The 24,885-nt window shown below is 39.2% G+C and overlaps 1 protein-coding gene and 1 pseudogene across 4 annotated transcripts in view; one reads left to right on the forward strand and one right to left on the reverse strand.

The window, feature by feature from the left end:
- Nucleotides 1-4,604: 4,604 nt before the first annotated feature.
- LOC110053283 (uncharacterized) overlaps nucleotides 4,605-24,885 on the reverse strand; it is a 28,360-nt gene continuing 8,079 nt past the window's right edge. For 2 of the 3 annotated variants that reach the window (XM_089280781.1, XM_089280780.1), the window contains exons 7-11: nucleotides 23,124-23,246; nucleotides 21,631-21,756; nucleotides 19,378-19,500; nucleotides 10,341-10,463; nucleotides 8,287-8,507 (exon numbers count right to left, since the gene is read on the reverse strand). In XM_089280781.1, coding sequence (XP_089136907.1) covers nucleotides 8,302-8,507; nucleotides 10,341-10,463; nucleotides 19,378-19,500; nucleotides 21,631-21,756; nucleotides 23,124-23,246 — 701 coding nt within the window. In that variant the 3' untranslated portion in view covers nucleotides 8,287-8,301. Of the gene's footprint in view, nucleotides 7,279-8,286; nucleotides 8,508-10,340; nucleotides 10,464-19,377; nucleotides 19,501-21,630; nucleotides 21,757-23,123; nucleotides 23,247-24,885 lie in introns of those variants that run through there. The other variant, XM_089280782.1, reaches the window with a different exon arrangement.
- Nucleotides 11,321-16,182, forward strand: LOC149095789 (uncharacterized; annotated as a pseudogene). Its single transcript, XR_016204471.1, has 3 exons — nucleotides 11,321-11,578; nucleotides 12,354-13,185; nucleotides 14,133-16,182. The product of XR_016204471.1 is annotated as an uncharacterized LOC149095789 (transcript).

Consider the following 24,885-nt stretch of genomic DNA (forward strand, 5'->3'; position numbering starts at 1 on the left):
TCGAAGTCGAATTTTGCCGATGAAGAATGCTACACTATTTCTGCCGTCTTCAAAATATAGAGGACTTTCATTCACAAAGAAATTCGGCAGTAGAATGGAGCACAAACTTTTTGACGTTTAGCACATGTAAAATGTAACGTACCGAATCGAGGTGAAACCAGTGGAGTCTCTTGAATCTTTGAACTCGGAGGTAATTTATTTTCTTCTTTCTGCGGTACAGGAATTTTGATTGTTAAAAAGTATTTATGTCACACGGCCGATTAGCCGAGTATTCTGTAGCCTGTTGTGACACAGGCTAAAATGGTCGTCCATTTGTTTCAATATTCGCTAAATCTGATTCGCTGTCGCTGAACTTCAATTCGCTGTCGCTAAATTCCATTTGCTGCCGCTAAAAATTGCATTCGCCAAATTTCATTCGCTGTCGCTAAATTTTATTCCCTGTCGCTAAACTCAATTCGCATTCGCTAAATTTCATTCGCTGTCGCTTAACTTAATTCGCGCTCGCTAAATTTTATTCGCTGTCGCTTACGTTTAATAACTCGCATTCGCTACAAAAATATCGCTTTCGCTAGAAATTAATTTGCTAAATTTCATTTGCTTTCGCTAAAACCTTATTCGCGTTAATAAGGTTAAAACAATGGGGAGTACACATCCATAAAAGTCAGCACTATAGTAACCTGCGATCAAACGAATGTTTCCACGCTGTCATTCACTCTTCTCATGCGAAATGTGGTAAAGAAAAGTCATTTAAAGTGCAAACCCATTGGTCGGATGGTTAATACCATAACTATTTTTGACTTTCTCTAAGAGGTTCTCGCGCGACTTAGACTACGAGCAGTCCCTCATTTAAGGATAGTTGCGAAGGGAAACCACGCGCGAACGTTGATATCACCTCGAGGAGGCGTGTCACGGCGGCAACAAAAAGTGTGTTTCTCGATCACGCGTGCGGGTGCGCTTCCCACTCCACTGCTTGGGACTACTCGTATTGTACGTGTGACTACAAGTGTCTGTTACACAAATGCAATTGAACAAAGGAATGAAATTCAACACAATAGAGAAGGCATTAAGAAGCTTCCCTGTCTACATTTTTTGTTAATTTTTAGCATCAACGGTCCATTCCAGGTTTCTTCAGTTGTGAAAGCGAGGGTATTCTTTCACCAAATACCAGCATTGCTAATGAGGTCAATTTACAGTTAAACTTCAGTGATGAAAGAACTGGCCAAAAATATCAAAAGCTAGCCCCTTCGATTCGTAATAACAATTGAAGACCCCGGATAATACCTTACAACAGCCGGCAGCAAGTTTGCCCTAACAGCAAGTTTATATACTACAGGCACGATATATGGTAGCCTAACTATCACGAGTTGCAAGCCTTCTAATTAGATCACGCACTCGAAGATATACATAAATTCCATAGTTGGGACTCGACTGAAGAGGGTCCTCCAGATGTAACTGTTGAAGGCCTTCCTCACTGAGATATACCTCTGTGATCGGAATTTGTATGTCACCCTGATCGAATTCATTAGATTCGGGCCTCTCTGGATCTTCTCCAAACGAGTCTATATTACCATTGACAAAATCTTGTACGGCGGTGTCCCTTGCATGTGACGAGGAAATGATGCCATTGGTCCATATCATTAAAGGTGTCCACCTGTGTTCGGCGCGGAGATCATGGCGATTGTAAGCTTCAACAAATGCAGCTACAGCCCTGTTGATGATTGGTACAAAAACATAGTGCACTGCAAACAAATCTGCATCAGACAAACAGTCGAGCTCAAAGTTATCTTCAAGAAAATAGAATATAGTAGAGTTGTAAAACATGAACAACTACTTCTCGCCATAGTCTTTCTATTCGTTGGTTATGAACACTAAGACCGGCAATATGACTGCCTCGGTCGAGCCCGCACACTTCTATCATATATCTCGCAACGTCCACGTTTTCGCTTCCTCTGTCTGACCTTACGCGCGATGGGATGCCGTAGCGAGCTGTCGCTGACAGGAACAGTGCAAAAACGGTACTTGCTCGATTGTTAGCAGAGCAATGCATATATGTTATAAGTCTGGAGTAACCATCGATAGCCCCGTGTATCACAATCCTCCATCGGATTCAGCTATAATGGCCATCAATATGCCAAAGGGCGTTTAGACCTGAAACACTGTAAGTGCGACGGCGGATTACCCTCATTCTTCTCATGCAGACATTTACAAGGTCAACACGAATCATTGACAAGCGGGCCCTTTCACGTTGAACATGTATGCCTAGTCTCCTTCGGTGCCCTCGAAGTATGGTACGGCCAGAGTTTGGATAGGATGTTACCAAATCACGCATGACCTCGTCTAAATCAGAGTCATTGATATCAGTGTATTGTCGATCGCAAATACCAAGCTCGCGACATTTACGCCAAAGTGATGTTCTTGAGAGACTAAGCATAACTGCAATAATAGCCCAAGTGAATCCAAGGCCCCTGAGGCATTCCGTCTGTTCACCACTCACATCTATTCGAGGTCTTCCTACCTGTGCCAAATTCATGCCCGAAGAGGACCCCCTACAGTTTTTCATAGGCGCAACTGCACAGCAGTGACTCATGTACCTTCCTCGGTTTTCCCATCTCTCCAAAATAGCAAGTAATTCCTGGTAAAGCGTTGACAGATCCCTTGTGGCTGCATTATCGTCCACTCGTAGAAGAAGCTGATAAGTAGTATCGACAGCACATTGCAATCTGCCAACTATGTTGTCTACAACGGTGGGATTGTTACTGTTCATCAAACGTTCAGTGTCACTCAGTAATTCTTCAATTGACTCAAGAAAGTCATTAAAGCCTGGAGGAACTGCTACGCTTTGTATACGCACAGAAACAAAAGTAAAAGTTAAGCTATTAACCGGCGGGCCGCCATCTTTGGCGATTGGTATTAAACCCGCTAGCCTGGGAAAAGGACAACTTTTCTATCGGGGTCTATCTAGCGCATAAATCTCAATAAGTTTTAGCGACAGCGAATGAAATTTAGCGAATACGAATTAACTTTAGCGACCGCGAATAACATTTAGCGAATGTGAATTAGTTTTTAGCAACCGCGAATGAAATTTAGCGAATACCAATCAGTTTCTAATAACAATTAGATTTTAGCGAGAGCGAATGCAATTTAACGAATGCGAGTTAACTTAAGCGACAGCGAATAACATTTAGCGATAGCGAGAGAAGTTTAGCGACAGCGAATTAAGTTTAGCGACAGCGAATTGAGTTTAGCGACAGCGAATGAAATTTAGCGAATGCGAATTAAGTTTAGCGACAGCGAATGAAATTTAGCGAATGCAAATTAATTTTTAGCGGCAGCAAATGGAATTTAGCGACAGCGAATTGAAACTTAGCGACAGCGAATTAAGTTTAGCGACAGCAAATTAGATTTAGCAAATATTGAAACAAATGGACGACCATATAAGTATTCTGACTTACGGATTGCCGCAGGTATATTTCGCAGGATAACCCGAAAACACTGGTCCTCGGTCCGCGGACCCCCATTACGGACCGGGGCTACGGACTACCCTACGGACGCCTTCTACGGACCACCCCCAAAATTGAATACAAATAATATTAAATATAGATTTCACTTTCGGGTTGTCTATTAGACTATACCTGAAGGCAAGCTTTTCAACGTTACGTTGCGCAAATGAAACAGACTTCGGTTCAGGCTCGGACGCAAGTTTTATCATTGTACATTGCCATTTCCTTTACTGTGGCTATATATGAAAGACCGGGAAGCCTCGAAATTTGTGCTCCTTCCCCTCCGCCATTTTGTTCAGCCATAGTTACTAACTATGGTTCAGCTCATTCTCTCGTGGGTTCATGAACTCGTGCCAGACTTACTTACAACTTGCTTACCATGCCTTGAAGGCGATATATTCCGAAAGGGAAAGTGGATTTACACATATTTCGTAGCCAGATTGAGCCACGAATGAAGGTAACAACTTTCCTTCTTTTCGCCATCGACATCTCCTTAGGCCGAAAACAGCTAATTTAAACATTATTTTCGGGTTTTAAAAACCCGAAGTCTGTTACATTTGCACCCCGCAACACTCGAAATTTCACCGACACGAGTAATCTGTTAGACAACCCATAACCTTATTCTGTTTTGGGGGTAGTCCATAGAGGGCGTCCATAGGGGTAGTCCGTGGGCCGGTCCATTAGGGTAGTCCGCGGACCCTGTCCGTAGTGGGGGTCCGCGGACCGAGGGGCAGTGTTTTTGGGTTACCCTATTTTGCAGAATGCAGGTTGCAGGTTGAAAGGGCTTGTTTATTTGAGCTGAAGTCGAATAGACCCCAGTATAAACGGTATAAAGGCTTACTATACCGCAAGCAAACTAAGGTAATCTAGGCTAACCGGAGTGCTAAGTAGACTCACTCGGAATTAAAAGTCGATTTTTCAACCTGCAACCTACAAAAACTACCTGCCCTACGCATTGCATTTGATTTACAGCAGTGCAAAATGATTCAGTTTTGCTGACATAAGCACGCACTTATATTTCATCTGCAAAAGGTTTATGTAAGTTTATATTTAGACAGATGTTGAAACACGGTTCATAGTCAACAATTACATTTTGCAACGTGGTAAATAAAACAATGTTTTATTTAGCGAACAATATGCCGTGAGGTTAATTCAGGCAACATGAAACAGCTAACAGTTTTACTTAAATCGACCGACTGGAATTGAAATCAGGGTGATACTTCAATGCCGGATATATATAAATATATTTCGTCTGACCTGTGTGAAACTTACAATAGAGCTGGAGAATTTCAAAGGTGTATTTGCCCGTAAGTGTGTGGTTAGCGATAACCTTTCTTTCGCTTCAGTTGAGATCGTCAAAAATTATTCGTTGACTCTACCCCGGTGGTAGTGTTTGTGTCACAGGTTGTCACGTGACCAGCCGCAACCAGGGTGTCTCTTCCAACGACCAAGAGAGGCAGAGAAGAGAGACCCTGGGAACGAGGTTGCGCAGACTGGTGATAATTTGTGACGTCACAAAAATAAAACAATACGCACTTAATGACTAGTCCCGTGGGAAACAGGGAGTTTTGTATCCCCGAGACCCTCAATGTTGAAGTCCAACGTTCCATCCTCCCAACTCAAAAACAGAGAAAAAAAAACTGCGAGGAAATCGTTTGCTTGACGCCGGCTGGCTCACAAATTTGCCGCAGCTTCAAGGAGCACGACCTGATCACGGGCGAGTCGAAAATTCAAGTTGTTGTTTCCCTAGGAAGTTGGTGAGTTTTGTTCGCCCTATGGAGCTAGTGAGTTTTGACCCACGACACGTGACACGTTCTCCTCCAATCGGAAAACGTATTTGAGTTGGGAGGTATAACAATAGAGTTTATGTTCGCGCGCATAAATATGTTTCGGGCCCGACTCAGACTCAGTTTAGCCCAAGCCGCTAGGCGAAGATTAAAATGAGCTCTGAGAAGGGCCCAGAACATATTTATGCCCAAGGACATAAACTCTACAACTATTACAGGAGCACGGGAGGTATTTTTCGTCTTGGTAAGCTCTAAAAAGACTCATAAATTCCCTACTTGTCAAAAATACTTGGCAAATTCCTGAACAAATTTCTGTGCTTAGTAATTAACACCATAAAAATTCTTGTTTTTCGGCCATTTCAATTTCAGGAGAAAGAGAAACAAACAGCGGTTACAAACATAACAAACAGGTTTCGCATTTTTTTTGACGATAGTGAAAAAAGTCGCATATTGCAGAACAAAAAACAACAATATACAGTAAAAAAACATATGGAACGTTCCATCCGGGAAAACGAGATACCTTCTTAGGTCTTTTTTTTTTCATGTAATTTTTCGAAACGGAAAGCGTTTTCAAAACGGAAAGCGCCCCTCGAACAATTCTGTTGCAATTGTCGCGACTTTTCGGAACCCCGTCATCGATAAACTGTTGGGAAAACGAATTTCCCGCATCTGCGTTGAACCATGTGGTCCTGTGTTAAACCCAGCGTTTCTTACTGGTTCCAAGTAGTCTCAAAGTTCTGCAGTTAGTGCTCTCAGGTCATATTCGTTTTCTCGGTATAAGACTGGAACTAGCTTGGAACTGAGGCTGATGTCCAACGCAAATGAAATCTTAGCTATTTTTAATGATATTCCTTCTCTTAAGCCTCCATTGCAAGCTAGTTCCAGTCCAATACCGAGAATACGAATATGGCCTATTCAAACATCACATTTCGCTAGGACAACTGACCGGAAAAAAACTAAGGACACAAAGCATTGAAGGTAAACTAAGAAAGGGTAAGATCAGCTAAAGAGAGTTAAGGACAATACGGACAACGAAGGATAACTATTGACATTTAAGAACCATCAAGGACAAACTCTCTCAAGGCAGGCACCACTGAAGGTTTCAAAACAGTCTAGAAACAAGTACATCACGTAAGAACGCGACATTTTTCGAGTTCTTTCTTTTATCTTATGACAACATAACCAAAAGGTGAAGTTTAAGTGAAGTTCCATTAAAGGCAGAAACACGACTACAGCTTTGTTAAAAGTGCTTTGCCACATAATGTTCCTGCCATGCTATGTTACACAAAACGTATCACACCACTGATAAATTACGTTACAAGGGAGCTTAAGCAAACCACGACGGCAACGAGAACTTCACCAAACAAAGCTTTATCGAGCAGAACAATGGCTGCGCACGTGCGTTATATATCTTTGTACATTTCTCTGCCGTCCTCTGCAAAACAGCAACGTGAAATGACCAAGTTCTGGGTATTTCGAAGAACGTGAGCCACGACGGGTAATTTTTCGTATATTCTTCTGGAATTAATCGCTGGCATATCATCTTTACTTTAAGTAGGAATTTAGACCACTCGGCGTTCTGAACAGTTCTAGTAAATTGCGAATTTAAAAGGTAAAATTTAAATTTACTTTTTTCCAGCCGTTGTCCTTGGTGTCACCGTCGTCATTGCTTAAGCTCCCTGATACTTTCAGGACGGCAACTGCTCTGGGCGTTTGTCAACGACATTAAAGTGCCGATAAAATGTTTGTTTGATTATTAATGATCTCTTGTCTCTCGTTTTTTGTCGTGTATATGGAGATAGATTTTTCTCCTGCGTGTCTGTACGAGTCAAAGTTTTCGTTGGGGGACCTTGCAGCTGCATAGCGCCGGATTCTCTTCCTTTTCAGCCACGCTTGCTACAAATAATTGCTTGTTAGCACTTTCTGTATTTGCTATGTAGCCTGTATCTACCTTTCACAGTTTTCATCTTCTGCCTCACAGTAAGGCGTTTCTGTGAAAAGAACAGTGAAGTACAGTTGGTAGGTTAATTAAGTTATACGAGTCTCTTCAATACAAGTTTTGATATACTGTTCGGCTCGCTCACGTAACAGGTGCAAGCTACGATTACCAAGCCCTTTACGTGTGCGTGACAAGTTACTGGAATACGTTTGTTGTTATGAATGGCGTGACGTTTGAAGATATTCAGTTACATCCTTACGGACGGACACACATACGTTTTTGACTCGTCACGTAATCTTGGGGGAAAAAGAGTGCAGAATAAGCTAAAGGGGAAAATGGAGGGGGGGGGGGGCACGTACAGAATCTTAGAAGCGTTTTATCGCATTACTCGCTCCGTTTTTCTTGTTATTGCTGTTATTAGCCATTCTTGTCCTGTCTTTCCCGTGACTGAGTGAGTGATAGCGTTTTGTACCAGACATCCACCGTACCAAAAGGGGCTATTTCCTGCATTCATATAATCAGTTTCCCAAGGTATTTTTTGTTTACCTAGTTCCCATATTCTTGCTCTGGCCAAGTGAAGTAATATCATCACAGTGTTGTGTTCAAAATTACTATTCTTATAGTCATCTTCATTAGGCTACAGATTGAAAACAAGACTACCGTAAGATGTCAATTCCGGGAATGCTCTCGGTAGCAACACTTGACAGTTGCGAGGCGAGTTAGAACGTGAGTCGTGTAGCAATGAATCAGCCCAAAACGACTAGGATCTATAAATCATACCATAAAGGTACCTAGAGGGACACTGAATGAAAGTTACTAATTGATCATTCAGTTCAATTGTATATACCAATATTGTACTATTTATTATATAAAGGAGACAATTGTTTCATTGTGATTGACTGAGAGCAGGCAAATCAACCATTAATCTCAGTGCAGATTAATACGCGCGCGTTAGTAATTTTCTCAGTCATATAACAAACGAAAACTCTAGAAATTAAGGATTTACACTACTCGTGAAACTTTAAAATTCTTTCAGTTATATTGCAATCGGCCTGAGTAAAGGTTTGTGGAATTTTCAGCAAATTTTCAAATGTAACTGACTGTGAAAATTCTTAGAACTATCCTTATTGTAGCACCACACATGGTGTTTACCTTGTTTCACACACTTGATGCCGTCTCCACGATACCCCTTTTTACAGAAACACCTATACAAGCCAGCGGTGTTTATACACCATGCATTGACGTCACAATTGTGTTGTTTACCCAGACACTCGTTCAAATCTGGTGACAAGAAACAAAATATAATACATCACTGAAACTGGAAAACGAGATGGCCAAGTTAGCTCCCATGGGTTTTAGCGGAGCTCCGGTGGTCCCAAAGGCCGCCAAACGGAGCCCCATACCCGAATAGGAAAGAAAAGGAAACCCATGCATTGATTTTCTCATGGTTATCATGGCTAGCGGTATTGCTCGTGGGCGCGTACGCACAACGACGACGACGGCGGCGACGGAGTCGCGCAAGATGGCGGCCATACTCCAGATAATAGGTTGACAGAGACATGCACCCTTGATTTATAGCGTCCTTCTTTGATATTGGACATCCATGTTATGATCAATTGACACCTGCCAAAACAAGGTATCCGCTGACCAGTATCACGTGACCATATCGCGGGATCAAGTTTAGAGCTCATCGACATCACCTGTTGTTTTAAAGTTGACGCCTGACCAAGTGTAGGTGTTCGATTGGATCGCAGGCTCATGTCATGTTAACTTGTTGTAAACAGGGCCAAGTTGTTTGCAAGCCAGTTAACGCTAACCCAGGATTATAAAAGTTAACCAAAGTATAATTTTTTCTTGTATACAAATGTTTTGCACTGCTTGTTATTTTGAGGACAAACCAGAAGGACAAACCAGAAGGCCAAACAACATAAACAAAAAACCTCACCGTAAAGTTACTAAACTCAAATCAAAATTCTTACTTATCCTGGGTTAGCTTAATCGGGCTTTAAACAACCCGGCCCAGGAGTTCCGCTTTTAGCCTTGGCTAAATCTATATATTAATTCAATTTCCGAAGCCACGTGTGTGGTTCCAGCATCCAGCAAGTTAAACTTTTACATCCGATGCGAAGGTACAGAAAAGATTTACGTAAGTAATTTTCTGTTTTATCTCAAGAGCACATTCCAACGAAGACCAACGGATTAGGAGTGAGCCTGAAAAACTATGTTTACAAAACTTAAGATTATCATTCTTAACATTGAGTTCATCTTTCGTTTTTGAATACTCGTTACCATTTTTTTCATTAGCTTATGGTCATTGCATGCTCCCAGTAGGTTATGCAACTGAAAAACAGCCCACTCACTCAGTGCCATTATGTACCTGTACTATATCAGTTATTTTGAGACATTGTTTAGAAGTTCCTGTTGATTAGCATTTTATTGTCTCTAAAGACCACCGTGGAAGGCAATTATATTTCCACGTAGTGCTTTTGTTTTTGCCCAGAATTGTGAAATAAGTACTGTACGCATTTCAGTGCTCCCTTGTGATATCTTCAAACTTACAAGTCTAGTGGAAAATGCTTTGCTTCCATGGCTCACAGGTGCAATGGCTTAAAGCTTTAAAGGTAAAGGTGTTGGAATATTCAGTAACAACCCTTAGCGATATAGAAAAAGGTCCACTGCGAAAGAAATCCACTTTATACTGGCACTGGCCCTTACCAATACAATATGGTCCACCGTGAAAGAGACCCAGTTTACACTGGCACTGGCCCTCACCAAGACAATATCGTCCACTGTGAAAGAAACCCAGTTTACAATGGCACCTTAGTTAATAGAGGAGAATGGTTATGAAACCCGACAAAGTTCTTTGTTGTATGTTTTTGTTCTCTTTCTTGGTCGTGACCGTGAACACAACAGTTGTTTACTCCCTTCTGAGGAACTAACCAAAAGAAACCTGTTGTTTACGTAATTCATGCATAGTGTATGAGCGCAAAACAAAAGATTGTGCACGGTCGTGGACCTTCCAACTAAACTCTTGGCATCTTTGTTTGCTCCTTTGATGTTTGTTGGGCTTCATAACCAGTCCCCTCTATTAACTACGCTGGCACTGGCCCTTACCAATACAATATGGTCCACTGTGAAAGAAACCCAGTGTACACTGGCACTTGTAGGAGCCATCTGTATTCAGACAGGTAGTATGCCTTTGACACTCATACTCTTTATTGCTGCACTCATCATAGTCTGAAAAATGACAAAAGCACTCTCTTAAGTAGGACATTTCGTATCCCACAGACCCAGGTGAACAACTATGACTTCCTCAGGAACATGGATGGGTAAAAAAGAACACCATAGGTCTTATTTTGTGGTGTGTTAACTTTACTAGAGACATATTTAGGGGAATGATGACAATAGGCATCTTGTTTTAGTCATGAGAGCATGATAGGGACTTTCATTCAGGGCACAATAACATGATAAGGAAATTGTTCCAAGTCATGAAAATATGAAACGGACCTCGTTTAGGGACCTTGTTTAAGGACGCTGCCTCCTAAATACAAAGGTTTTTGAGCCAGATTAGGACCATGCGAAAAAAGTAGATCTTTACAGGGCTATTGGAATCCACAAAGAAAAATAGATACCCAAAGGGTACATGTGTAGAATACGTAGATCCAGAATGCAATGCAATCTTTGCAACTCATTTGTATTAATGGACACGAGCCGATGACAATAGTGTTGTATCTCACACAAAAAATTGGGGGTAGCAACGCATTTTCCCGAGATGATAGGTGATTTCTGAGTTAACTGGTGAATCTGTTTCAAAACGAGCCTTCGTGCAAAACCTTTCATATGAAAATAAGTTTGATTCACATGAAAATGAACCTGCGGGGGGAGAACACATTTCCATATGAGTGGTTTCGCAGACTCCTTTTGTTACGGAGGCAAAAGACAACTCGAAAATGCCCTATTAGCCTTGAATCTCAACAAAAAAGCAGACGTCAACATTTTTTTGAAAAACAAGCAGGAAAGGATATTTCTTCACAGATTTCCTTAGAATTCGCCTTTACCATGGATAGCAGAAGACTGGATTGGAAACGTACATCACGTGGGTAGATTTCTCATCGCCGATTGGTTGTTTCGTGCTTCAAGATGGCGTCTGATGTTCCCATCATAGTGAAAATTTGTGACGAAAAGATGGCGAATATGTGGCGCAAGCCAGCCAAAATACAGGGTTTGTTGTCCTTTATTTTATTTTTTTTCCTTCGGTGTTAGTGTTAGTTAAGTTTTGACGTATATTTTTTCTCTTTGTTTGCTGTTTCACGGCGATGACGACCCTGCAAAGCCACAGTTGAACTTTCAAGGTAAGCATTTGTTACTGCTCATTGGTGTTATTTTTAGTTGTTTCTGGGAAAATCTACTCCCAAAAAATGAGCTCACGAGAGCCATACTCCCTATGTTAGACGACTGTTTTGGGACTCGTATATTGAAAAGGTCCTTGGTTATTTCTGTACAAATCTACGATAGAATGATTGTATAAAGATGAAATTGTGGCTTAGGCATAGTTACAATAGTGTAAGAAGATAATTTACAACCGTAAATTTCGATTGAAAATGGCGAGGTTAAGAGTGACAAGCAAGTCACTTGCGTGCATGGTGCGTGTAACATTACGTTGGAGAAGGTTGCACTCGATAAGGGTTTACTTCCAAAGAACCTGTGAAGCTTTTCTTTAGCATAATTATAGTAGTGATCAGAAAAAATAGTTGTCCTTAACAGTAATAAAAACTAGTTAATCAAGTATCGTTTGACTTAAATCTAATACAGAGTAATAAATTAGGGAGACTATAATTAAAAAGTTATTAAAAACCAGCTTTAGAAAATAATTGAAGAATACAACAAGAAAACAATGCAAACAGTAGCATTTGCAGTAAAATACATGTTCAAAAATAAATGTCCAAAATCTTAGTGCAAATTTTTTGCTTTGCTGCTATTATTTTCCTTGGCTCCAATGTATGCACTCCTTTGTTTTCTTTTTATTTTATGTCACTCTTGTTACAGATCCTTAAGTCTAGGATTAGCTTGATAGTCTTGTCTGTGTTTATAAAAGTTTATAAAATTGTACACTATTTACATTTTTAGCTGAAATGGGGAGAATTGGAAGAAGAAGAAAGTACACTCATTGGAAGTACATTAACACTCAACCCACTGCCAACAGTCGAACCCAAAGCTCACCAGTTGTACCGTCATGCCTACCCTTTGAATACCAGTTTCAACTTCGTAACCTTCCTCCTGCTGTTTTACACCAGTCTTCCCTTTACCACTACACTAAATTGTTCTCCGTTTTGTCAGAAAATAATGTCCTCAAAAACAGCTGGAATTTAATCAAGCACTCAGAACTTTTCCTAATGTTATGCGCCTTTAACAGAGTCAACAATGTTCCAGAAAAGACCATCATAGTTAACATTGATTTCACTTGGAAGATCTTAACATCAAACAGGAATGTCACAGAGTTTGTGGAAAACGTACCAGAGGAGTTGACTAATATGGAAGTTTCCTTCATCTACTTGATTTTGTTGATAGGAGTTCTATTTGTCCAGGAATCGATGATCAAAAATTCAAAGAGCTTGCACATTCTGGTGGGAGAAATGGTATGTTCAAAGACCGTCATGGCAAGACGAAGGCAAACCTCTCCAACGACACAATCAGACCAGTTGACTGCAGAGGTTTGTGGCATTCTGGCATTGCATGTGAGCCCTGTAAAGTTTATAGAAAAACTTTGTTAACAATGCTCTCCAACCAGAAATCTAGAGAGGCCTTGCCAGAAATTGCGACTGAAAAAACAAGTAGTAACAGTCATTGTGCTTGGAGCAGGTTAAATGAAAAGGAAAAGGAAAAGAGAATTAAGAATTGCTCACTTGGAAGGAAGATTTCAGCGAGAAAAATCCATTTATTACAAGAAAAATTTAACAATGTACGTAAGTAAAGCTTAGAATGATGCATATTTAGTTGTTGTCTGTGTCCATTCGTCAGGATTGCCAAAGCACTGTGATTAATTCTGATGCATAAAATGATAAAATAGAGTGTGTACAAACTTCAACAATAATTAGAAATTAGAAATAAGTTACAGGGGTGAACAAAATCGTGAGTAGCAAATATTAGTTAAATGTCAAAATGTATTTTTAAGCACAATTGCTACTAATCTCGCAATCTGATTGGCTAATTTGCCATTGTCGATAACAGTCAAGACAATGCTGCTTGCCTCAATGTGTCACACAATGCCTTGCTCTGTTTGTGCTCTGAAAAGAACATTTTCTTTGGTGTTGATATTGTGTTAAAAGCAAATTAAAATGTGGTTTAGCGTGGTCTGTACTCTTATTGACAATGATTCACGTCATCACAGTGGTCAAAATTTGTTGTTGACTCACTCAGCTGTGCCTCATGAGTCCACAACATTTTGACCACTGTGATGATGAGTGTCGTTATCAATAAGAGTACAGACCATGCTGAACCACATTCGATTGTTAAATCTATTCATTATTGAAAAAGGAAATTGTTATATGTTTTAGCTGCATAGCAGATGTACAAAGTCAAGTGTTATGGCAGCCTACCATTTACTTCACTCTCCAACCTATAGATATTTTGCGTATTTTTATATCCCCAAATTTAAAAGCATAGTCGAGTACAAATCTATGTGGAAATCTAAATTAATGTAAATTCAAAATTGTTAAGTTGAACTAGATATCTAAGGGATTTGTGGGAGGTGTGTGTAAGTTTTGCTGGATATGATAATGTACTGGGGGTGGGCTAGTAACCCATACAGGTTGCATGGATGTTCTGTAACTTTTGTACCTTAACCGTGAACAAACCTGGCAAAATTATATTGTTTCAAAGAGTGATATTGTTTTTGACACTTTGTAGGATTTGATCGTGTTATGCAAAGAAGACAATAAAGTTGTGGAAGAACTCTTCAAGAAGGTGGAAAAGTGTCATCATGAGGAACCAGAGAACGTCAAGTCTCTCTTTATTCAACAACAGCAGAAAGCTTTGTCATGCACAGATAACAGATCCAGAAGATGGCACCCACTCATAATCAGATGGTGCTTTCAGCTTTATTCGTCATCTCCAAAAGCTTATCAGTTCCTTAAGGACAGTGGGGTTTTACTTCTCCCTGACAAAAGAACTCTAAGGGACTATAGTAATTGCTTTAAGGTGGACTCGGGGTTTGATTCAGGGTTTTTAGATTTGGTGAAGAAAGATTTTTTCAATAGGTCTAACCCTAAAGATTATGATGTATGGGTGGGGATCATTCATGATGAGGTTTCCCTGAGAAAAGACCTTGTGTTTGATGATTCTGGAAAATTAATTGGTTTTGTTGATTTAGGGTCTGTCCAGAATAGCATGGATGATTTGGAGCAATGCTTGTCTGCAAAACAACATTCCCCTACTACTCCAGATGAAGCCACGCACATGTTTGTTTTTATGGCTGTAAGTCTATTTTCAGACTGGAAAATGCCAGTAGCTTTTTTCCCTACTACAACAATTAAAGCATATGCTCTGTTCAATTTGTTTTGGAAATGCGTTGACGAATTGGAGCAACGAGACTTCAAAGTACTGACCAGTACATGTGATGGTGCTTCCCCCCATCGACTTTTCTATAAGTACCATTGTCCACCTGGTGCACCAAAAGGTACAATAGTTTACAAAACAAACAATCATTATGCATTTAAAAAGCGACCTTTATATTTTATTTGTGATCCAGTTCATCTTTTAAAAACAACTAGAAATAACTGGCAAAATAGCTTTTGGAGAAACAAGACCAAAAAACTGAGAAACAACGGCATGTGGGTTACATGGCTGCAGCTGATTGATGCATTTGAAAACGACGTCAATTCATCCAATGAGTCCGGTTTGAGGTTACTGCACAAACTGACTGCTGACCACATTTTCCTTAATCCCTACTCAAGGATGAGAGTATACTTAGGTGCACAAGTGTTCAGCAATAGAGTTGCACATGCCATCACAGAACAAGGTAAACCAGGTACAGAGGAGACAGTTAAATTTGTGAAGCATATGAATGACTTTTTCGATTGCTTGAACGCTGACAGAATCAACACGCGGTTTGAATTTAAGAGTGTGTACCGCAGCCAATTAGATGGGAGGCTGCATTGGTTGGAAAATGATTTTGTGAAGTATTTTCAGGACTGGAAAGACTGGGCCATGGGACAGGAAGATGTCCCATTAGCAGAACGTAAGCAGTATTTTATTAGTGATCAAACCTGGGAAGGCTTGCAAATTTGTATCAAATCTTTTGTGGAAGTTGTCAAGTTTTTTCTTGATATTCCAGAGGTCAATCTTGTTGTGGCCACAAAGTTCAATCAAGACGTACTAGAAAAAAATTTTTGGTAAACTTAGAAAAAAGAGAGGAGCTTATGGAGCATTCATCTGCAAAGAATTTATTCACAGCTATTGTAGTTCTGTTTTCAGTCAGTCAGACGCAATTAAGACTGTACGGCGCATTAAGCGTAGTGGATGTGCCTTGGAAGATCTTGATGTAGATTTGCCATTGCCAAAACGAAGAAAATAGTGGTGAGTCTTATAGGTATAATAATGTATGCATCTTGGCTCTGCAGAATCCCTCGAAACGTGACCTGCAGGTTGTGCCTTTCTCTGAGTTTGTCTTGTGATGCTACTTTTGATTTTGTGGCACACTTGTTTTCAATAGGTTTCAGTAAGTACGCAACATATTTCAGGGCCTTCATATTATTTGTGCTGATGACCAGTATGAAACAATTTGAATGATCATAATCATTAACTGATATCTATTGATCACTTAGGTATTGTCACTCTTTCATTGCTGTATACCATAGGTACAATAGTGGTGATACACTTTATTGGTAACTACATGTAACTGCTAGTATCTAGTGTAACTTGAGCCAAGGGTATTCAATAAAATGTGTCTTGATGGAAACCTTGTTTTCTCTACTTGTTTGGGTGTTTGGTCAGTACATTTAAAACTATTTTATGGGACGAGTTTTTTCTTAAGTTAATGCATATGTCTTTGTATCTAAAAATCAGGTGTTCCTGTGTGTTTTCTAAGAGCTTTCTTAAAACAGACACCCCAGCAGATAAGCTGGACACTCTGGTATCTTCCTTTTTATGAAATTTTGAAAACATTCAAAGAAACCAACATATGATGTTTGATAATTATACAAATGTGTCCCTGTGTGTTTTCTAAGAGCTTGCTTAAAACAGACACCAGGATAAACTGGACACTCTGGTATCTTCCTTTTTATGAATTTTTAAAACATTCAAAGAAAGCAACATATGGTGTTTGATAATTATAAAAATGTATCAATGGAGAATTAGACAACAAAAAACTGGAATCAAATCTTAAATTTTTTTGCCTTAAGTGCATGGGATGCAAGTATTTCTTCAGGAAATATAAGAAGCAACAGTTGTGCTGGTATTATTGTTTTTTTGCATTCCCAAGTGCATTCTAACTGTAAAATGCAACACCACAAATAACAACTTTATACAAAATTGCACCTTGCTTTCGACAAACGAGGAAGTGATAGAAACTGTCTTTGCATTGATTAAATCCATAGGAAAAATGTAAATTTGTACAAAAAAATTACAACTGCCTGGCTCAGCTCTGTGATGTTGTTTCCTCGGGGGTCCGCAAACTTTTCGCTTGTGTTCCCTATGATCTCTGTTCATTAGACTGAAGTTGTTTTTTAGCTGTGACAGATTTCTTTCTAGTGAAACATTAAATTAAAAACTGGTACCTTGTAGCTGAATTTTTTGCATGAGAGAATTATCGATTATTTATCGTTAATGGCGCTGGAGGACATCAGAGCTTTTCTGATACTGTCCTTTCCGTGTAATTCAGCAGAACTTTGCGCCGAACTGCATTTTCTTACTTCAATTTTCTTTCCTCCTTGTAGCTTTTTAGGTAAGACCACTTCCTCACCCGAAAGTACAGGTTTACGAAGAGTTTTAAAAGTAAATTGCTGTCTTCCGATGGAAGAAGAAGAATTGTAAAGAAGAATTGTTTATTAATTGGTCGAGAAGGTTACTGTCTGACTGTCGGGTGCTGCAACGAAAACTTGATAAGTTTAAAAAAGGACGAACTGAAACTTCGAGACGACAAAAGAAATTAGACGTTGCGTGATCCACTTGGGTTAGGCCGCCTCTGGTTAAAGACAGTGTCATTAAGTTGGGGTACGACATTGCAGGTGCTTGTGTTTTAACGCTTGGTAACTTCTGATTTAATGCGGTCACTATTCTCGAGAACATTTCACTGCTATACTGCTGGAGACGATCTCTCGTTTTCCTGCAGACATACCCAGAAATGTAGGCTACTATGTCCTTCTGAAGCGGAGTAAGAAATGGTTTGCTTGAAGTCTCTCCGTCATATTCTTCTCTAATCTTCATCGCGTGGACTACAGATTTATGTCGAAAAGAAGAGATGTTCCCAAATATCTCACTTATCATCAGCTGTAGCAAAAGACAATCAAAAGAATTTAGGCATGCAACACAGCACAGTTCAGACCACTTAAATGTCAGTTCTTGCGCTTGTCGAAATTCATTTAGATGTTGAGCAATATATTGTTGTTTGCGTGACGAGCTAACAAGATCATCCTGAGCGAAGACTATCGTCCAAATGGTCACACCAACGTAGCGAAAAAATGACATGAGGTTCTCGTCTCCTTTCTCCAATTCTGTTTTAACTTTGTCAGCTTGTTGTTGTGCTTGTGCGAACCTGGACCCTCGTATTTTGGTCGTTTCACTGCTTGTCGCAGATATCTTGTTGAGAAATGTTATTACACTCGGCACGCATTCAGATGTATAGAAATCATCAAAACCGAGGGAAGAAAGCACTTTTCTGGTTTTCTTCTGGTGTTCAGACAATTTGGCTTTGCATTTTCTGGTAGGTGCCTTGCCACTGCATAAGGTTTCGTGTTTTTGCAACCACGCTTTAAGATGATACCGCTTTTTACACTTGCTGCATTTAAACGTACTTCCATCATCTTCGCTCTCGCTTTCATCTTCGTCTTCACTGTCTTCTGCCTCTACCGTGTTCACCGCCCTCTCGTTGTCTTCTAAAAGTTCTGCTAAATCATCTTCATCCCACTCTTCAAATAAATTTTCAATATCCATAGTTTGGTCCTGGTTTGGTCACTTACTGTGTAGTGTATTAAACAAAGTTCTGCAAAAATAAAATTTAGCTTGCGACAGTGACGTCACGAATTTCCACTGTGTTGGAACCGGTGACGAGAGCTAGTTTCCAATCCAGTCTCTTTACTATTCAAGCCTTTACATACAGAAAAGCAAACACATTTATGAAGATCTTAAAACTACATGGTAAATAGTAACATAAAAACAACACTTTTAGCGTCTCTGACAGCCTTCCTGTGGTTCAGCTAAAATACAATCGAAATAGCTTTTCGTCACAACCAGAAACTAATCACGTGTTGAATAGGCTTAGCACTTTCATTTCACAACACAAAATTTAGGAGTAACCATGCGGTTTAAGTTATGCATCTTTTACAGTGCCCGTTACATTTTTCCGTCACTACGCCAGTAAGAGGAACATTTGTCTTTCTCGCACTTGTTTTATGCGAGCACTACGCCATCTGCAGGTACATGTTTAGAGTTGGATTTTAGTACAATTTTCAACAGATAACAGGTAGTAATTCAGCTGGAAACCGTTAACAGTTATGGTAAGCGATACGCTGCTATTGTGGTAAGCCTGGTTTTAGTACACGTTCATTAATCTTGATTTGGTCACAGTAGGAAAATTTTGCTTTCATTTTACTCGTGTACTTGCATGGATACTATCCATGGTCAATGCGCAAGCGCCAACCCTAGCGTACGCGTGGCGGTTAAACCATATCTTGAGTGATGCACAGAACGAGTGTGCACTAACAAAAGTTGGCGCCGTCCTCAAGGACTCTACAATCTGTCTGGGTCGTTGTCTGTGGGCACGACAACAATAGGGTTTTGTTTTACGACATAATAACGTTATACGGACCTCTTTTCGGGGAAGATAATATGATATTGACCTTGTTACAAGACAACTAAATTTTACTCTAGGAGAGAGGATTTCATGGCAAAAAAGGTCCTCCTTTTTCCTGACTAATAAAGTGGAGAAGTTTCTCACCAACACACTTGTTAGCCTCCCTAATGTAACCAGTCTTGCAAGAACATCGATAACCTCCTTTAGTGTTATGACATATAGAATTATGATCACAAGGATCAGGTGTTTGGCGACACTCATCTACATCTGAAAAAAGCAAACCATTGTTGAAAATTAAAATGTAACAAGAACAACATTGTTTTCAAGCCTGTATATACAGAGGAGGGTTTGCAACATCTGAAGTTTACGCTGTCCCGAGGGCCGAGTTCAGTTCCTAATTTCAACGCGATTTAGAGGGAAAAGAAGTAATTTGTACTTATGAACGTCACTAACGTTCATAAGAACAAATTACTTGATTTGTTTTAACTCATGTTGCTAGTGGCAGAAAAATAAGGTTTGTACTCAAAAAGAATTCTTAACTGGTTACCAGAATTACGAAACACTTATAACTTAAGGTACTTGTTACCAATATACTGACACAGATCCTAATGTTTTCCTGAAATGTACCATTTGCAACAAACTGCAGTGTCTTCTAAAACCTAGCCTGCGAGCAGGCTCACCTTTGAGTCACGCGCGCGAGCGGTGAAGAGCAAAGCGATCCGGTGGGAAGGAGCCTGGTGAAGAGGCGCCAAGAAAGTCTCGTCTTATGGCTTCGCCGCTCGATTTTGCGCTTGCGACCACGCCACGCGCACTTCTGCTCCAACGTGAGCGAGCTCGCAAGCTATCTAAAAACTGTTTTGTCATTTACTTTGCAACATATTTTAAGGTGGCTGAACACAGTTTCTTGCTAATGCGATTCAGCGCGCGCTAAAGGATTGCAAAAAACAAACATGCCGTCGATACAGCGATCATTTTATTTGCTTAATGCCTGCACTATCTGTACTATTTTTCTTCGTAATTGAATGTAGTGTATAGATGGTTTTAGTCTTTTATTACAAAGGTATGTTAGAAAAGGTAACGATGCGAAAAAACCCAGCAATAGCAGATTTGCACGTTGCCGTCATTTGACTACAACTACCAAAATTCCTTTCGTTTTTTCTTTACTATTTAAATTTTGAATTCCCAGTGAGGTTTAAATAACAATTGCCCTAATTAGCACAAGAAACAGAAAAAGTGAAGGATTCTGGTAGTTGTAGTCAAATGACGCCATCATGCAAATCGCCCACTCTTAACCTTTCCTTCGTTACCGAAAGAACCCAGTTAAATGCAGCGCATGCGTAGTAGGTCAAAAACATTGCGATTGAATGCGGAATAGCTTTGTCGGAAATACGCCTATTTCTCGAGAACCACTCATTAGAATTTCGCGAAATTTGGCACGAAATTACTTTAGGAAATAAATATCTGGAGTATTGAAAAAAATTGACCTTTAACAAAGGAAATTCTAGATGTTCCAGTGAACCTTCCGCAAGGGATAACTAAAGTTCTGTCTGTTACATTGGGTAGACCTGCACCCCTTTAAAACTTCTATTTTGATTCGTTCTTGCTAATCTGCAACTCTTTTGTTTTTACGGCTAGGGGCATTATTTGTGTTGTATACTCATTGTTTCGTTTGGCCAATCATGAAGAACCTTGTCAACGGTGCTGGTCGGCCTGTAAAATTATTATCAAAATAGTGTTAACTTGTGAGTATCATTACAAGCTTGTTGCATGCAAATTATAAAGAAAATCTAATGACTAGATTTTCTGCAAATAAACAAAACCGATTTTAAAGGCCTGTTTATATTTATTCATGTTGTCATGATAACGACACATACGTCGGCTTAAGTATCAACTTGCCTGCTGCCATTTTTGGTGACCAAAGGATCAAGGGTCTTAGAGAAAAAGGTGAACGAAACACAGGTGTCAGAAACTACGTTCAGCCACCTTAACGATACAATTCAAGTTTCATAGTAACATAAAGTTTCAAATGCGTAACATCTATCCCTAAAAGCATGATTCATCAAAGTTTTTTGTAACACATTTATGCCAAATCATTTCAAGTAAGAGGCTTAGTTGTATATCAGGAACTGCGTGAAAGTAAACTGAGATTTCCTTTGCTTTTGCAGTGCATATTCAAGGCTGCCATCTAAGATAAATTAGGAGGAATCCAAAGGCTTCTAGCCATGAAATCCTGGGTTCCTAGCACTAAAGCTTATGTGAAAAAAAGAAGTTTATCAAGTCGCCCAAAGGTAGAAGTTAGCTGTTTGTGGTACCCGGGCACTTCCAGAGCACAGCCCTGATATTCCAAGGTTATACTACTAAAAGGTAAACACTATTCACTGCAGCATTTTTACATACCAGCACAAACTGTTTTACCGCGACCTGTGTATCCTGCAGGACATGCACAGTAATATGAACCAAAGGTGTTAACGCAACTAGCAAGAGGGTGGCAGGTGAATGCGCCCACACTACACTCATCAACATCTACAAAAACAACAAAAAGACGAATGTAATGAACAGGCTTGCTGCAAAGCTAGTTGCCTAGCACTCGTCCATCAGACAGACATTTAACCGTTATCCACCATTTGAATAACTGCCAAATGTTGGGCATTTTAGGACATTATCACAGCCATACATTACGTTTTCATGTCTAGAAAGCATATGTTCATCGCATATCACACATTATTACAAACTGGATCACTGGGTAATGCATGCAATTCAAAAGCTTTCACTGGCTTAGCCAACATGACACAGTCGAATCTTGATTATCCGGACTCGTTGGGACTAGACGAAATAGTCCGCATAATCGAGGGTCTGGATAATCAAAAATATGAATATTAATGAAGAACAAAACTGTTTAAATAGCAACATTTAATCGTGAAGCAACACTTTTACAAATCATTTGGAAAACAATATGGTCTACTGCATATCTTGAACCACTCAACTCTGAGCCAATCAGAACTCATTCGAGTGTTGCTCATTAGTTGCGACGCGTGCGAGCGCTGCTTTTGCTCTTTAAAAGCAAAACAAACTCGCTTTTGACTGCACTTTTCAATGCTATAGTTCTAAAAAGAATATTGCTACGCATCTTGATCATGACTAATAAATATTCATGACAAAATTGGGACTAGAGAAAAAGTACGGATAATCAAGAACTCCGGATAATCGAGGTTCGACTGTATATGAGCCGTTACACCAAGCTCTGCAAGTGTTATAAGGCGTAATTTTTGAGATGTTTATATTTTTAGTTTAGTTTAGTTTTCTTTATTTTGGAGGCGTTTTTAATAAACCAATTATTCCACTCACACTTGTTGGATATGAGATGATTATAGCCAACTCGGTGCTACGTGCTTCGTTGGCTATCTACCATCTCGTGAAATAATTGTTAATTGGAAGAATTCTACTAGTATACTAATGTAAATGCTGCAATCTGATTGGCTAAGCAATTAGAGCGCAGTGGCTGGAGGTTGTCAACATAATGACAATGTTTTCTTGTTCCTCCGCTGTTCCGAGGAACATGCAGAAATATTAAAACATAATTCAATTTCCAGGGACACAAAAGAAAGAAAATTGACTGTGATGCGTCTTTAAAACCTCAAAATTTTGTAATGAACTGTTCAAACAATCGCTAATTTGAAAGAAATTTAGTTAGAATTCTACAAAAACAAAAAGATTATTCGCTCCCGATTTTTGTGAGGCGAAAGTTGATCGGCCTTCGGCCTAATCAGCTATCACATCATATAACTCTGTAGCTAGTAATCTAATGGTTAATTAATGATGTCTATAAAGGGCTCCCATTTTATATACTATATAACAAGTAAAGGTGACTCTTCTAGATGCATTTCAGTTACCGATGCACGTTTTATCTGCAGCATTATATACTTTTCCACTGGTACAATCACAGGTGTAAGAGCCAAACGTGTTGATACACTTCATGTGTGACGGGCAAATATCATCTTTACACTCATTCACGTCTGAAAAAGAAAAATACAGTGTCGCATTAGGACGAAATCAGATAGAAAATCGAGCAATTTCAGTTTTTAGTGGACAATTAAAAAATTATACCAGAATAATTTTGAGTATTTCACAGTCCTTTTTACATCTTTTTAAAGCTAAAGATATAAATAGTTGCCTGAAACAACACCGAAAACAATTTTCCACGGGAAGGAGAGAAAATAAATTTCAAAGTTCACAGAAATTGTGCAAACATAGGTAATATTTCATCAACAGTTTCATTTCACCAGTACTTTCAAGTGTTTCATACGAAGTGCAACATTTGTTTTTGATGTTCGGTGCTGCTAGAAATGATTTTTTAAAGATATTTAAACAGTTACACAGAAGTTTGCAATATGATGTAAATAAACTTGATACAAAGTTTTTGCTCACTTGTTACTAAAACTTCTGGTGGATTCCGTCTTAAAACAGTTTAAGAGAGAGAAGGGAGAGGAAGAAAACTTATCATTTTCTTATGTGGAAAGAAAAGAATGGACAAGAAATAGCAAAACTGCAATGACTAGAAAACCATTTGAAACTACAGAAGACAGAAGTAACTAATTGAACTATCTGAAAGATACATTTCTAGCCCAACCACCTCTAAGTCCGTTTTTTATCCTAAATAGCAATAATGTAATTTATACAATATGTAAAAACAATTTAAAACCTGAAAAACCTCAAACTCCTGGCAGAATGATTTGCCTGCTTTCAGGTACGTTTGCGCTATATTTAATAATAATAATAATAATAATAATAATAATAATAATAATAATAATAATAATAGCAAACACTATAACATCAAAGTGCAAGATAAACACTACGACCATGAACCAGCTACTGTGACAGAAAACCAAACAGCGACTATACTTTGGGACACGCCAATAAACCGACAAAGAGATAAAAGCAAACAGAACAGGCATGGTGGTGAAAGACAAGGAGAGAACCTGTCTGCTTATCGATATGTCCATCCTCACAGAAAGAAACACCTCCTTGAAAAGAATGGAAAAACTCACAAAGTACAAAGATCTTGAGATTGAAATTGAGAAAACGTGGGAATGAAAACAACAACTGTCCCAAGAAGGGACAAGAAGGGCTTGTCAAGAAGGGAACAGAAAACTACATCGGCAAGATCCCAGGCAATATTAGAATAACAGAGCTACAGAAGACCGTCCTCGTTGGAACTGCTCACATACTTAGGAGGACTCTATCCATCAAGTAATCCAGCAGACTTATGACTGCCCTAGGCTCACAGATTGAACTCGGCACCATAAGTTAAAAGCGGCAAGACTTTAAGGACTTATAATAATAATAATAATAATAATAATAATAATAATAATAATAATAATAATAATAATAACAATAACAATGACAATAACAATAACAACAATAATAATAATGTCTATTCATTCGATACAATACATATCAAACGTTGCATAAATTTTTAAAGGATTAAATAATAAGGCGTTTACAGTAAGAATTTCTCATATTGCTAAACTGTATTTAAAACTAAGCCTATTAAAAACTTCTTTTAAAACGTTCAGCATTTATCTTGGGTAACTGACTAGTACTACATCTTCATCACATGGAGGACGCTTTGATTTGGAGCAAAATAGAGTACAG

The sequence above is a fragment of the Orbicella faveolata genome, unplaced genomic scaffold (assembly GCF_042242905.1).
Source record: "Orbicella faveolata isolate gen_17 unplaced genomic scaffold, um_ofav_v1 contig_48, whole genome shotgun sequence".
NCBI lineage: Eukaryota > Metazoa > Cnidaria > Anthozoa > Scleractinia > Merulinidae > Orbicella > Orbicella faveolata.